This window comes from Malaclemys terrapin, chromosome 14 (assembly GCF_027887155.1).
Source record: "Malaclemys terrapin pileata isolate rMalTer1 chromosome 14, rMalTer1.hap1, whole genome shotgun sequence".
NCBI lineage: Eukaryota > Metazoa > Chordata > Testudines > Emydidae > Malaclemys > Malaclemys terrapin.
The window spans coordinates 41,030,940-41,047,088 of NC_071518.1; the positions used below are offsets into that span (position 1 = coordinate 41,030,940).

At 53.0% G+C, this 16,149-nt stretch overlaps 1 protein-coding gene across 1 annotated transcript in view; it reads right to left on the reverse strand.

Moving 5' to 3' along the window:
* The window catches only part of HYDIN (HYDIN axonemal central pair apparatus protein), a 376,996-nt gene that overhangs the window by 120,283 nt on the left and 240,564 nt on the right, over positions 1-16,149 (reverse strand). Inside the window, exons 27-34 of the mRNA XM_054049428.1 lie at positions 14,500-14,637; positions 9,787-9,964; positions 8,229-8,359; positions 6,059-6,192; positions 4,667-4,803; positions 2,574-2,701; positions 2,224-2,415; positions 1,107-1,256 (exon numbers count right to left, since the gene is read on the reverse strand). Coding sequence (XP_053905403.1) covers positions 1,107-1,256; positions 2,224-2,415; positions 2,574-2,701; positions 4,667-4,803; positions 6,059-6,192; positions 8,229-8,359; positions 9,787-9,964; positions 14,500-14,637 — 1,188 coding nt within the window. The remainder of the gene's footprint in view (positions 1-1,106; positions 1,257-2,223; positions 2,416-2,573; positions 2,702-4,666; positions 4,804-6,058; positions 6,193-8,228; positions 8,360-9,786; positions 9,965-14,499; positions 14,638-16,149) is intronic.

The window sequence follows — 16,149 nt, forward strand, 5'->3', positions numbered from 1 at the left end:
CCCTGCCGCAGAGCAGGGCGAGACCTATGGGAGGGTGGATCAGCCTGCATCTGCCCACCTTCCTCTGAAGCATCTGGCACTGACCACTGTCAGAGACAGGCTACCAGGCTCGATGGCCCTTGGGGTTTCCCCCCTTCAGGGGACAGTTCTCTTCGAGGCAGCCCTGATGGGGAGTCTAGGAGAAAGGTGATGGGGCAGCTCTCCCAGTTATAAAAGCCACAGGAAGGGGATCATCAGGGCCGTCCCTAGCAGGGTGCAGGGCCCGGGACAAATCAGCTTCTATGAGCCCCCCTTAACATTTTTATACAGGTGAAATCTGATGTGTGGAGGGGACACCAATGCTGGGGGGTGAGGGATGATGGAGAGTCACAGGGTTGCACCTGGGCTTGGGGCAAGGGGGCCCCCTGTGCTGGGGGGGCCCGGAAGAGGGAGGGGGCTGGGGCGGAAGGGCGCTGGATGGGGTCAGCCTGGCACTGGCGTGTTCTGGCGGCACTAGGACGCTGGCGGCCAGTGCGGCAGCGGACGACACTGGGAGTGGGCGGGGCAGGGCGGCGGTGGGCGACACTGGGAGCGGGCGGGGCAGGGCGGAGCGGGGCGAGCTGGGAGCGGGCGGGGCAGGGCGGAGCGGGGCGAGCTGGGGTCACTGCTGCTGCTGCCGGAGCCTGAGCCCGAGCCTCGCGATGCCGAGCCAGAAAGAAATACAACGCGCACTTCCCGCCAGTCAGTGCAGGCCTGACCCCTGCTGCTGGCGCCAGGCCCACCGCTAACCCCTAGCCCCATCCCCGGACCAGCCTGGCCCCCCAGGCACCCCTAACTCCACCCCACCGGGTGGCCTAGGGCACCCCACACGACACATGCACACTGAAGCAGGGGGGCCCACAAAGCACAGGGCCCAGAGCGGTCACCCCGATTCACCGTACCCAATGGGGGTCATAGAGAAGTGGTAAGATAGCAGGACTTTGCACTCAGGTAGTCCTGTTCACCTGTAGATCTCAAAGCTCTTTACTGAAGGGAGCACAAAGGGGGAAACAGAGGCACCAGCCCTGGGTTCGCACCACCACACCACCCCGCCTCCCCCTTCTTTGGTAATTACTAGACAATCTCACCTCTTCCACTGGCGCAAACTTGACCTGCACATTGAGTCGCTCCCCTGGAGCCAGCATTCCAGATGAGGGGATCATCTCAAAGATGTGGGGCTTTGATTTGAATTCCTGACGCAGCCTCCGCCGCAGGCTGGCTGGCAAGTGTTTATCCACCTGATCGCCCAAACCCAAACGATTAGCTCAGACCCTGAAACACTGCTACAGCCCCAGCCTCCCTAGAACACGGACCAGCCAAGTAGCCAGTCAGAAACAGCTGTTTCAATTAGCCAATGAGAAACACAGAAGCATGTTACAGTTCAGGCTGGGGATGAAGAATGACCAGGAGATGGCCAGGGAATTAGTAGAGAGACAAGGCGCTAATAGATGACAAGTTCCAGACAATCAGAGCCAGTTCCAATTACCCAGGTTCTAAAACCACTTGACTCTTGATGCTAGTTACAAGAAATAAACAGTATGGGTGGGAACTTCAAAACAGACGAGGGGATGCCGAGAATGGGTCTTCTCCCACCTCCTCCCCCATCTCCAGCTGAGCAATTCCTCCTCTTCTCTCCTCTCTCCAAGTCCCTTAGTGCAGGGACCAGCCGTGGCTGAGGAGGGCTGCATGAGACTTTCTTCCGAGCTCACCAATGCTGGCCCTCGCTTCGCTACCAGAGGTGCTGCAGAGTATCATTCCCTCTTCCCACAATCCCCTGGGCAGCCTTGTGCTCCCTGCGTCTCCTGGCCTGAGGAGTGACGCCTGGGGCTCAGGAATCAAGCACTTCCTGTTTGCAGAACAGAGCATGAAAGGGCGCTAGGCTGTCCCATGATGTTCTTAAAAAGGGAATTCCCACTGGGCTCACAGCTTTGACATTAGCAGCTCAAATGTATCAGCTCAGCAAATGTCATCAGCTGTTCGCCTGTTGGGTCTTACAATGCACCCAAGGCCTCGTCAGCCGACTCTCTTGCTGGAGCAGGCTGGTACTCTGCTGTAGGTCCTGGGTCTGCAATCCTTACGCACTGAGTCACTACTGAGGGAAGTGCTACTCTGTGCAGAAAGGGTTGTGGATTGAGGCCTGAGGGCACAACGGGGAGCGGCAGTACAGGAAGGAGGCAGGGACGTCACTGGCGGTCTTTGCTTTACCTTTTTGATGCGCTCATTGCTGGTGATGAACCATTCGCAGGCGACCTGCAGCTGATTGTGGAGCTGGATGGTCTCCACCTGGCACTGCCCACACTGGACGGAGGAGAAGTCCAGCTTGTTGCTGGAGATGCAGAGCGAAGGCATGGTCACCTTGGCACGAAGGCAGATGTGAAACGTCGGGCCAGCCACAACCTGAGTACACAACACAGCCCCCGGTGAGAAGTCTGGAGGAGAACTAACTGCAGACTTCAATTACGACAGCCTGAGGAAGCCGGGCTAAGAGAGTGACTCAAACCTTTACCAGCAGGGGATGCAGAGTGAAGGCTACGGGGCTGGAGAATACCTCATACCTTGATGGGCAGGAGCACTTCCACATCTCCCAAGGGCAAGTTGGCACTGCGGGGATCAAACCGTACTTCAAATGTTTCTGTCTCACAGTAGGGCAGGTTCTTCACGCGGTCCAGTTCTACGCTGAAACCTTGAACAGATAACAAAACCACTTAGAACCTAAGGTCTGTAGAAAGCATGATGCATGTGAGTCGTAGTGTAACTACGCCTCGCAGCTGTCACAATACAGCCCTCCAGAACTTACTGGTGACAGAGTGACGGACAGCAGATCCCTCTGCTCCAAAAGCATAGGTACCAGAGGGAAAGGAGAATCTCCACTGGCTGAAAGCACTAGGGCCTATGACACAGCCGGGGTGGCTCCAGGCACCAGCGCACCAAGTGCGTGCCTGGGGGTGGCAAGCCGCGGGGGGCGGTGTGTCAGTTGCCATGAGGGTGGCAGTCAGGCAGCCTTCGGTGGCATGCCTGCGGGAGGTCTGCTGGTCCCACGGTTTCGGTGGCAATTCTGCGGCAGGTACGCCTAAGGCTCGGGACCGGCAGACCTTCCGCAGGCATGCCGCCGAAAGCCGCCTGACTGCCGTGCTTGGGGCGGCAAAATACATAGAGCCGCCCCTGGACACAGCACAGCAGTTCTGATTCTACTTAGTAGAAACACACACACACACACACACACACACTCATTATAACACAGCAAAGCTGAGCCAGTGTGAACACTTGTACACATCCTGGCTAGTCTCCTGAGTTTCTCATGGTTGGGGATTTATATGAGGGATCCCTGTTAACGCAAAGAGCAACTTTACATACAAAGCACTGCACATCAGAGTGTGAAAATGCAAGTCACTATTCAGCCAGTAAAGCACCAGAAACCCCAACCCACAATAACAGAGCACAGGAGAGACCCATCTGCTCTGCATGTATGTGGGCAGGCCCCCTCAGTCTGCTCTTCGGCATTCCAAGTGTTTGGAACAAGTTACTGAGCTGCTGAAATCCCTCTTATTCTGACTCTCTTCTGCAGAGATTCCAAATCAGCAGCTCCCTGCCAGACACCCCAGAGGTGACTTTAAGGACCTTTCTCCCAGCACAGTCACTGCTTTCTAACAGGACTTGGCTAAGAACTGGTTGACCCTGTAATTTTAAAGCAAAACGTTGAAAACAAACACCCAGACGTTTTCATTAGTGTTATAAAAGGGGATGATTATTTACTGTTGGTAGCACTGGAGCAGTGAGGGCCCCTAGTGACAGATCAGAACCTCATTGTGCTAGGCACTGTACATACACAGAACAAAGTAATCAGAGCCTGGCATGTGAGTCTAAAACGCAGGTTTAACAACAAAATAAGCTGTGCTCAAGTCTGCCATGAACAAGGTGTGTCTGTGTGCTTCCATGCTGCAAACCTGCATTCCAGCTAGCAGATGGAGGGAGAGCAGCCCACAGGCCAAGCTGCAGTAAGGGGAGGAAAGAAGGAGCTGACTGCAGCATCATCTAATTCCCTAATGACTGATCCCTGGAGAAACACTGACACTGATCATAAAGGATGACTCTGGGCCCAATCCTGCTCCCATTAAAGTCAACAGTAAAGCTTCCATTGATCACTTAGGGAGCAGGAACAGACTTGATAGAGTCTGGTCTAGCTTCTCTCCTGCACTCAGAGCCACTCAGCCCTGGGAGTGGGCTTAGGGGCTGCTCTTATTTATGCCAGTTGGCTATGATCCCTATGGGACCATCGGCCAGCTGAGAATCGAAGGAGCACAGACACGCTCCAACTTTTCCCCACCAACAGGGTGTGTGGGCGGGACATTGGCTAGGAGCTGGTATGCTGAGAGCTGCCCTGCCCCAGGGGAATCTGGCTCTCTGTCCCTCCAGCTGAAGTAAGAGTTGGCAGAAAGGCAGCTGGTCGAGTGGCGGGTGGGGTGAGCATTACTGGACAGAGGAGAGCATAAGAAACAGCAAGCCCCAATGGGAAGAGGTGGGATTTCCCATAATACATCTGCACATTCAACAGATTTTGAACTATTGCATCAGACTGAGATGGTTCATTCCATCTTTGATTCCTGCTGCCATTTAGTTAAAGCCCACATAAGCATCTCATCCCCATTACCTGTATCATGCAGGGCCCGTCTGTCTGCATGGAAGGATACAGGGAACTGGCTGGTGTTGGTGATTTTGACAATGTGAGTTCGGATGTTACCAAGAATGATGTAGCCAAAGTCCAAGATGTATTCAGGCAGCTGAGCTCTGAAAGAGTTAACGAGAGCTCAGTTTCAGTCACAGTCTTGTGCTTAGCTGCGCTGCATTTTCAGAGAGGAGCAAGTCCCCTGGTTATAGCACCATTCACTGCTTTGAAAATTCAGCCCTAAGTGCCTAACCCCAGGTCTAAATTCCCAATGATGTGTCATTAACAGCTTGTCTACCTGGGCAGCAGTGCAGGATTTCTAAAGTACACCAATGTGTTGCTAACTGGCCCATGTGGAGCCTGCTGGCGTGAACTAAAAGGTCCCTAGTGCATATGAATGTAATGCTGGGTCAGCCAAAATTGCTTCAATACATTTCAGTGAAGTTTCTCTGCACTGTAACCATGTTCCACCCATGCCAACGCCCTTAGAATGCAGCACTCAGCCCCTAGATAGGAGGTGAGGCTCTTCCAAAGCAGGCCCATTCCTCGTTGGTGCTAGGGCCGCAATTCAGGAAGGCATCACTATTCCAGAGAGCACTAAAGCATACCAGTAACCCTACGCACATGCTTAGGTGCAGGTGAAGTCAAAAGCACAAGCATGTTCCTGAATCAAGGTGTAGGTGACCAGAGGAGATGTCTTTGTCTCATTCAAGGAGGGGTAATGAGAAGATTTGTTGGTCTGTGCACCCCTGTGATCCCACCAGAAGCCAAGCTCCTTGGGCTAAGTCTTGTCCAGTTGATATCTGTGTAATTCCCAGTTCCTAAACTCAGCAGTGGAACATTTTCCTGCTGTTATGCCCAGTCTGGTCAGCTTGTCATGTGAAGCCTTCTGCTCCATGGCCCATCAGCAGCAATGGTTATTTACCCAGTCTGAACTGGTTTGATGGTCTGGCTGTTGCCAGTAATGATGCCTTAACCTGGCAAAAGGCGATTTGACTTTAATAAATGTGACTGACTCTGCTGGGCTGAGAGCTGGAGACAAAACCAGCCCAGCAACACCAGGAAGACATCTGTAGTCAACAATGGAATTGCTGAATCTTTTGCAAGGAATGCTACACATTCCAACCAGCGAGCTGCAGAGGGACCCCCAGGAGTCAGAATCGGAACCAGTCCTGAATTCCAAACTCTGGCACTATGAGGTGCTGAGCACCCGCAGGCCCCAGCAATGTCCGTGGGAACTGAGGACACTCAGCAGCTCGCAGGAGATGTGCAGCATCCCATAGGAACAGACCCTTGCTGAGGTGCAGAGCTATTGCCACGTGGTTCTGTGGATGCAGGCACCCTGCACAGGCCAATAGGCAACAGGCCATCACTAACTTGACAAGCTTTCGGCGAGCACGCTGGCTGAGGGTGGAGTCCTCCGTGGGATCAGAGCTAATAGCTTTCTGCTGCTCCAGGGCATGTTCTTGTATGAGCAGCCGCTCCACTTCCATCTGCAGCCAAGTGTCAAACTGGGGAAAGCAAAGAGAGTAGCTGGTCAGCAGAAGCCCTCTAGATCAGTGCTTCTCATAGGACCGGCAATTTTTTTTCCCAATGTGCCAGGGACCGGTGCCATATTATTATCCTATTCGACGCTCTTATGAGGAAACTCGCCGCGGACCGGCAGCCGATGGCTTGCGGACCAGCACCGGTCCGCGGACCACCACTTTGAGAAGCACTGCTCTAGAAAGCACAAGCTCTTCCCGGAAGGCAGGCCCACATTCTCATTGTGTACAATCTCTGTCATCCCTTCCACAAGGCAAACAGCTGTCTCACTGCTGAGTCTGGATGTAGCTCCCCACCATTCTCCCTACAAGTGCGACAGCGGGGCAGCGCAGTAGTGTAGAAACTTCGTACATCTATGGAAGGGTTTTTCTGTCAATGTAGGTAATCCCCCTCCTCGAGCAGCAGCAGGCATGTTCACGGAAGAACTCTACCATCGACCTAGCCATGTCTACACCAGAGGTTACGGTGCTTGAGGGGGTGATTCTTTTCACACCCCCAAGTGACGTAGTGAGGCTGATCTAATGTGTAAATGTTGATCTGGCTGTAGTCTACCAGCAAGCCACCTTGCCTGGAGATAGCATAAGAGATCAGTCTGGTAAATGACCTGGTTTTCTGTCTGGCTAGTCAGAATTAAAAACTGAGTAGCCAGGCAAATACACAGGCCAATTACCAGACAAGACAGGAAACTTTCAATATTCCAAGCACCTGTCTGTCCCCGGTGGAGGACTGGAATGCACTAAATGGTCACTATTAAAGAGAAATGCAACAGGCCCCTACAAGGGAGGACCACTCCCATCACTGATACGGGCTGGACTGTAGTAAATCTGCTGGCAGAAGGGTGAACACCTGTCTGTCTAACACAGCTAATTGTGGGAGTACAGATTTAAGGTGTGACATGATATGATACAATGTAATGCAATATTTCCCACCCAGGGAACTATTTTAAATGCTCTTTGCCATCGCCATGAGTCTATACAGAATACGGACTGCAATGCATTGAAAACAGAAAGATCCAGGAATGTAATGATAATCTAGAATTCAACTGAATATCATTACAGAGACCTGAGGGAATCGAGCTACTGACGAGTGGGTATTTGTTGGAGTGGAAAGTCCCACCCAGAGCTGTTTATAACTTCACATTAACCGTTGGGGAGAGGATGAGAAAGAGAACAAACCACACGTGACAGATGTGAGTCATGTCACTTCATGCATGTCTGATGCTACCGTGATGAGCATGGTTATAAGAACATACATAAACAAGACTCTGGAACAGATTCAATTGGAGACTCAAATGGTTCAGTTCTCTACGATCAGGTGAACCTAGAAATATTGGGTCTGAGTAGGACACACAGCCCTCCCCACACCAGCAACCAGCTAAATCCCCATTACCAAACACTGACACCGCCCCACAGGTTTACCAGCGCTTTACACCGCAGAACGAAGGCATGCTCCCAGCCGGGAAGAGCCACTGCCAGAGCTAACTGAGTACAAGATACCCAAGCTAGCGGAGATCACCTGTCATACGGTACTTCCTTTCATAAGCTTCCAAATGCTACACACCGGTAGCATGCTGAGTGTTGTGCTGCACCAGGCACCTAGAGAATCAGGCACAATGTTTATGCCTTTGTCTCATCCCTCTCTTGGCTGTGCACTTCTTTGGGCTCAGCCGTGCAGTGTTTACTTGCAGCTAGTCCTACTGCAAGTCAATGGGACTACTCAGGTCAGTATGGGCTGCAGGGTCAGGCCGTGTATTATTGAGATTGTTACATTTTCTGAAGAGCATTATCTAATGCAACTACAGTGGTTACAAACTGTAGGCACGTTCACCGTGGCAGGTGACTGTGGGGGTGGATAACCTACCAGGGATGCAGCTGCAGTGACACAAACTGGATACAGGGCCAGTCACCCCGTGGAGGTGGGGGCATTCAGAGTCAGTACTGGCTGCAGAGAGGTGTGGCCAGGGCAGCAGGAAGCACTTAAAGGAAACAGCAGCCTTTCTTACCATGGTGCCAGACTGGTCCATGGATGGCTCTGCAGCCATTGCATCTGGGTGGCCAAGTGCCTCATCTCTCTGAGTCTCTCCTTCTATTCTTTGTTTTGCCTCCTTGAGGATATTCTCATACCTTTCATTTCCTGTAGGAGAAACCAATGGGTGGTCAGGAAATAAGCACGGGTTATAGCCAGATTCTACCCCAGTAACACCCAGGAAACCTCGCTGAACCCTACCATGGCCCCCCACCTCTGAGACCCACTGAGGAAAATGCAGGGACGGTCCATACTTCCTTCCCTACAGATTAGCTCTCTCCTCCTGCAGCTCTGCCATCAGTTCTGTTCTCTCCCAATTAGGTCCAGCGCTTATGATCTTTGCTCAACCTCTGACTTTCTTCTTAAAACTCCTCCCCTGTTTCTGTCCTCCTCCCTTCCCATCTAGGAACTTGCTGGTTCCTTCATAATCAAAATAGATACAACTGGCAAGAGCTCCTCCCCTGTCTTCTCCATCTTCCCCCCGTCTGACTCTTTTTGTCCCTGGCTCACCTGACATGGGTTCTCCCCGTACTGATTCCCCCCAGATCTACCTTGCCGACTCCATGTGTTTGCACAACAGTCACTGCCTCTCAATCTTGCTGTCCTGCCTCCAGCTCAAGCTAAGCCTGACCCAGAGTGAGCCCCTCATCTTTCCTCGCAGGCTCGCTCCCTTCCTCCATTGTCCTCCCTGTCACTGAAGCAAACAACCTCAATGTCTGATCTGAGTCCTCTCTTCCCCCCACAAACCCCATTCAGGTTATTCCAAAATCCTTTCGGCTTTTCCGCTCCAGCATCGATCAAACCCATCCTTCCCTCTGCAGCCCTGTGGTTATATCTCTTGTCCATCGCTTGGGGTCTTCTCCTGCCTTGACTAACCCCAGTCTCCTCCTCTCTGGCCCCCCACTTCCCTCCCCTTCAGCACATCCCAAATGCTGCTGTGAAAAAAACCTCTCCTCACACACCATGCAGAGCATGTGCCTTCCTCTCTGAATCCCTCCACCGGTCCCATTCATCTTCCTCCTCAATACAAGTGTCTCTTTCCCACTGAGCTGTACCCCTCCCTGCCCCCATTCCCTCCTACCCCACAACTCCTTGCTCACCTGGACCCTTTCTGGGCCTCTGTTGTATCACCTGGCTCTCTCAATGGTACGGTCTCTGGGGCAGAGACCACATCCTCTCCTGCATTTGCTGCCATGTCAGTGCTCAATAAATACCACATGCCAATAGCAGCAGTTGACAGGTTGAAGATTTCGTTAACAATCCCCTGAGCCAATAGACTAGGTGGGGCCAAACAACCTGACTAGTGCTAGGATTGAGCTTGCTAAGTTTCTCCGATGGAGTTGCCTGCCATAGCAGGGAGTGGACTCCATGGCCCAGGAGGTCCTTGCCAGTCCTATGGTTCTCAGAACCTACATGTTCTTTGGAAGTACGTGGGATGGTGCCCTATGAATGCGAGGCAAGGAAGTACTGGAGAGAGCCTTCAGCGAGTGTCTGGAACTGAGCAGAAGAGGGAGCGGTGGGCAGGGTGTCCCTACCTTTGATGTTTCTGGGCAGATCCAGGCAGATCCTGGGGAAGGTTCCCTCTCCTTTCAAGGTGATGCTCTCTGGCTCCAGGTGGGCCACCTGTATCTGGAAGGTCTGTTGGAAGATCTCAGGCACGCCAGGCAGGTAATAGACCTTCAGCACTTGTTCTTTTTTGGATTCAATGTAGCCCTGCAGCAGGAGGGAGACAGGCAGGACATGGTACCGGGCAGAGAGTTCACTGAACACATGGGGATGCTGCCAAGAGCTGGGGTGGGGGCAAGAGGTGAGGAAGGGAGGGGCATCGAGCTGAGCAAACAGAATGAGGGAAGTTGCTCTCACTGGATTCAAGCAACGTGTTGTAGCTTCCATACACCCAAAAGCACTCATAAGCTCAAGCCTCTGTGTCAGAATACACCGTGAGGCCTACCCCGTCAGACCAGTACTAATGCAGGACTGGATGTGCCCTGGGTGCCTTCAGGGTGCACTGCTGGCTGATTCGGTCCCGGTCCCGGCCGAGCGGCTCCGGCTGGCCCGGCTCGGCCCACACGGCACCGGCACTGGTCCCGGCTGAGTGGCTCCAGCACGGCATGGCTCGGGCCCCACAGCACCGGCTCCGGTCCCGGTCGAGCAGCTCTGGCCCGGCTCAGGAAGTCGGGCCCCGCAGTGCCGGTCCTGGTCAAGCAGCTCCGGCCCGGCCCGGCTCAGGCCCCACGGCGCCGATCCCGGTCCTGGCCGAGCAGAGCCGGTCCTGGCCCCGGCCCTGGATGATCGGCCCTGGCCCTAGCCGAGCGGACCCAGACCCGGACCCGACCGAGCGGCTCCAGGCAGCGCAGTAAGGGTGCAGGGAGCAGGGAGGGGGTGTTGGAAGAGGGCAAGGGAGTTCGGGGGTTTGTGGGGGGGGGTGGATAGGGGTCGGGGCGGTCAGAGGGCAGGGAACAGGGGGATTGAACGAGGGCAGTCAGGAAGGAGCAGGGGTTGGATGGGGCGGTGGGGGGCAGTCGGGGACAGAGAGAAGGGGTGGTTGGATGGTGCAGGGGTTCCGGGGGGCCATTAGGAATGCGAGGAGGGGTTGGATGGGGCGGCAGGGGGCAGTCAGGGGACAGGGAAGGGGGGTGGATGGGGCAGGGGTCCCGGGGGGGCCCTCAAGGAACATGGAGGGTTGGATGGCGCAGGAGTCGGGGGGGGGCACGACCCCCTCGTGGGGTGAGGAGGGAACCTGTTGTTAATATTTTGGCAGCTCATCACTGGACACATCGGCTCTGGGGTAGGACATTCAATGGACTTAGGGAGCACAAACGGGGCAACTCTAGAGAAATGTGCTGGGATATGCTGAGAGAGAGGCTGAAGTGCTTAGGAAAGTGTTATGTGCCTGAAGGGATGCTGGTATCTCTCCAGTGGGCTGCATGGTGTGCTTTGTTATTATTTGTATTACAGTAGGGCCAACAGTAATACAAGCAATTGAGAGCACAGCCCCATGGAGCAGGTGCTATATACACAGAATGAGAGACAGTCCCTTCCCCAGAGAGCTTATAGTCCAAATAGACAAGGCAGACAATGTGTGGAAGGGGAAACTGAAGCACAGAGAGGGGACGTGACTAGCCAAGGTCACACAGCAGGTCAGTGGCAGAGCCAAGAGCAGACCCCAGAACTCCTGAATCCCCAGCCAGTGCCCCATCCCTATAACACACTGCAGCCCCGAGAGATGCATACTTTTTAGACAGCTAAGGGTAGTTTGGGGCCAGGAAGTAGCATTATTGGAGAAATGGGCTAAGGCTTAGATTTGTGAAGGTAGACAGGTGTTGCTGCATTCAGTGTTGCAACAGCTAACTCAATTAGGAGCCCAAATTTCATTTTCAAAAGGAATTTAGGCACTTAGGAGCCAAAACCCCATTGACGGTTGATGGGATTTAACCCCTGCATGGGTAAATCGCTTTTGAAAATGAGACTAAGGCTCCTACATCAGTGAGGAACTGCAACGCTGAGCGCAGCAACCCCAGAGTACCTTCAAAAATCTGAACCCAAAGGAGAGATCAGCAGCTGGTGTCTAGAAGTTACATGGACATTTACTTAAACTAAAGGATGGCGAAGGGAGGAATACAAGAGAGTCCACTTCAGAGACCAAGGGAATTTTTTTACCAGCAAAATACAGGAGCCAGTGGGGAAAAGGGAGGAGCAAACGGAAATGAAAAGCTAACTGTGTTTTGTACAGATCCCATCCCTGGAGCACACACAGCCGGAGGGCCATATTGGATGCAGACACCCTAGGCATATATGTAATTCTAACTGCAGAGGCCCCTGTGCTGCAGGATCACGAAGCTGGACTGGAAAGGAGACGGCTCTATCAGCCGGGATAGCAAAACACAGGCAAGTCCATGGCTCTTCTCTCGCGAATTCCAGTCCCTCTGTTGGGGATGTGGGGGGCGGGGTCACCCAGCAGAGCAGTGCGATTGAGCAGAGCCAGTGTGCACTCTAGCACATTAACTCGCTCTGACGTGTCACGGTCATAACAGGTCGGCAGTAGCCAGTGGACATCGTGTGGTTAGCGCTGACAAGGCAGCACCTCGAGAGTCCTGCAGAACAGCAGGTAAGAGAAGGCACTGGCTTCCAGAGGTGGCTCTGAAGGTGAGCTGTCCAGCCGCAGGGCTGGTAGGTGCTGTAGCCTTTAGAACTCACCTACGGCCAACATCTATGAGAAAACCAGGAGATCTCCCCAATGTGGGGGATCCTCTTTTTGCTGCTGTGCTCCTCCCTGCCTAGCCCCCAGCACCAGCCGCCAGCTCTCTTTGGCTCCCCGTGCACGGATAACCCTGGTCAGGGGGCAGGGGAGCGTATATAGCAGGGGGCAATGCTGCTCTGAGCAGCAGGAAACTTCTGCAGGTTCTCTCGGCTGATGCTCTGCAGGATTGATTGGCAGCCTTCCATGCAGAGTGGCTATTCCCTGGCTCTGGTAGCCCCAGACCTGGAGCCCCACTCAGGCAGGGTCTGTCAGACAAAGGTATCTTTGTTCAACAGAGCCATCAGCCAGCATGCTCAGTGGGCACAGCGCAGTGGAAATCCCTGGGGAACACAAGCGCAGCACGTAGTAAAAAGCCAGCCAGACCAGGTCCTCGGCTGTGTTAGCAGAGGGGCAGCAGCCGTTACAAAGCACTTAGCCCCCAACCAGAATCCCGGGCAGTCCTGCTTGCTGTACCTCAGGCAAGAGATCACAGTCTCAGAGAGGCTGCAGCAGAGGGCATCAGAGACTCATCTATGCGAAGATACCAGGCTTCGTGAAAGTTATGGGGCAATATTAGAGCCATTTGGCTTCCTCTCCTTGGGAAAGAGGAGACTTGAAAGGAGCAATAAGCACTGTTGTGGCAATAAGTGGCTGGTTGTAAGGTTTACAGCTCTCTCTGTCTCCAGTGATGTCTTCCTCAAACTGCTACTCCCAAGGATGTAACAGGTACATTAGTCACACTGCCGAGGGGACATCACTGCAGCATGAGGGGCAGGCTGTGGCTTTCCCAGACCTATACCGAGGCAGTGAGATGGGGCTTCTCCTTCCATTTGGGGCTGAGCAATCTGCTTAATGGCATGGACTGGTTCCCCCGCTGCATCGGTCCCGCTTTGTGGGCAGGTGAACAGCAGAGAGGGATTGGCTCCAACTCCTCCTGGCCCCCCTCTAGCCTTATTCTTTAATGGTTAATAGTTGTATTGGTTGCCAACAGATACTAATGTAATGAGCTGGAGGAACAGGGGTCTAGTCTAGTCTAGTTACTGCTAAGGAAAAGAAAAGGCTAAGCTAGTTCTATGGGCATCACCCCCTAACATCCTGCTGCCCAGAGCCCAGAGACTGCAGAGTTATGGGAGCCTTCCAGCCCCCAGCCCAGCCCATCCAGCAGCACAAGGACCATCAGGACCTCAGGCAGTACTTTGCGCTAAGGAGAATAAACACAAGCTGCATGCAAAGCCCACCAAAGCAGAGAACACAAGCCAGTGCAGAGGCACGCAGGTTTGTGTCGAGTGGAGTTGACTCAGAGGTCTGGGGAGAAAGCAGGAGTGTGAGAGAAAGAGAAACTGAGCAACAGACACACACTGGGCTTTCCTCACTCCTGAGATCTTCTCTGAGCCCATAAAAACAGCAAGGACTGTTCCTAAACGAAACGTGCCAGTACAAGTATACTCCTGAGCACTTGAAAGAGACACGCCAGCACGCTCGTGCTGAAGGAGTGGGTGGATAAGCTGGCGTCTGTGATTGGGCAGGTGGGGAAGGAGTATCTCTTCCTGGGTTACAGACCAGGCTCTGAGGTTGGCTGGGCTGGGCTGGGCAATGTGACCCAGGTTCTGCTGGGAAGAAAAAAGAATCTGTGCAATCCAGTTCCATCGTCAGCACAAACCCAAAGCTCCCAGCCGCCAGGGCTCAGAGCGTGGCCAAAGCACTTGAGCTGCCTGCAGCTGGTCGTTTGATGGGGGAGCCTCCTGCCGCTCAGAGTCTATGAAGGAGCACGTCCATTTGACCTTCACTAGCTCCCAGCAGCTATAACCTTCCATCATCTCCCCTGCTGGATTTACATCCTCATCCTCTGGCAACACAGCTAGACAATCGCCCTTGCTGTGCCAAGGAGGGGGCTTCCCTTAGGAATGGTGATCAGCCCAGTCACCAGCACTGGTGGGGCCTCTGGCGGGCAGTGCCAGGATTTTAACTCTAGCCCCTCAGGGCTCCATCCATCTGTCACAATACTCACCGTGGCAGGCAGGATCAGTGGCACTCCTGGCGGAGGGTTGTCGGCGGAGGCCTGGCTCATGTTCAGTACCATGTACCCAAATCCAACCTTCCCGCTATTGCATAGCGTGATTTCAGCTTCAATGACTTGGTCAAATAGCTGAGGGGAAACGAGCGGAACAGGAGAGTCAATACCAAGGCTTCTTTTCAGATTCGCTTCCCACATACTCATAACACGCAGACAAGGGGACATTCAAGGAAAGCAAGAGACAGGAAACAGTCTTCCAAACGTGGCGCTGTGGTCACGAGCTCGGCAGGAATCCAGCAGGACTGGATATTCTGTAAGAACACGCAGATTTACGAGAGAAAGGATTTAAGCAATCAGGAACCAAGGAGGAGTTTTGGAGGGGATGTAAATCCCCCTGGCTTCAGGGCGTAAATCAGCCTCTAATTGATGGGGGTATTTCCTGGGGGATGTTTGTCCCATAACTACCTGCTTCAGGGTCCTGCACCTTCCTCCGAGGCCTCTGAGCCAATGTCAGAGACAGGACACTGGCCTGGGCGGCCCTGGGTCTAATCCAGCCTGGCAACTCCTATCTGGTAATCAGGAGAAGCTGTGAATGAGCACAGAGATACCTGGGAGATCCCCCTCAGCTCCGCAAAGCACTGACATCTCCTGTTCCTTGCTGCCATTTTCCAAATGTGCCTCTTCTGGGAAAGCAAAGATAGGTGAGATGATATCTGTTATTGGACCAACTGCTGTCGAAAGCTTGTCCCGTCCACCACCAGCAGTTAATCCAATAAAAGATTGATTCACCCACCTTTATCTCTCTCATAACCTGAGACCAACACGGCTACAACACTTCAAACAATTTATTTTGGAAGATAGTGCTGTATTTCGGACTCCCTGGATCAAACCGATCCCCGGGGTAACTCCCCTGAGGTCAAAGGAGATAGATCGGGGCAGATTTGTCTCATTCCAGTGATAGCATAATCCAACGTATGTGATGTTAGTTGACATGATTATTTTAATAACGAATGAATGTATCATTCATCCTCAGGGAAAGCATCCAGAACACTGGATTCTGCCCAACACTGCTTGGATGAACCTGGAGGATGTATACAGGAAAATGCTCCTATGCCCAAGTATTTTTGGAACCTGCAGTGGTAGGAAAAGGAATACAATAGGCGCATTAACATCTAAAGAGATTCGATAATAATCTCTTTGGTCCTTTGTAGTTGGTTTAAGTGAAACAGTGGTTCTCTGAGTATTGATTCTGATGTCTGAGTCTCACACCATTTGGTCTACAATTAGTGGGTTGTAGTTAAATACACTATTAATGGTGAAAAGGCAACACAGAAAACTGAATGGTTAAAGGAAAGGAGCTCAATTCATCTGTGGTGCTTTAATACATGGATGAAACCGCCCCACTGCCTTTAATTTGTTTTCAGGCATTTGCAGAAGTAGAGGCAAAGATCAAACCAAATGTCACTAATTACTAAGTGCTCTCCTACAGACTCTGAAGGCATGTCATGTGTCTCCCAACTCCCCCTCCTCTGTCTCTTTCTCTACAGGGTCAAGGAGGCTGGTCTCTAAGTAACAGAAAACCTCAGATTTCCCATATCTCGCTGTCATTGGGGCTGCCATGTTTTCTAAAGAACAGCTCCCTCC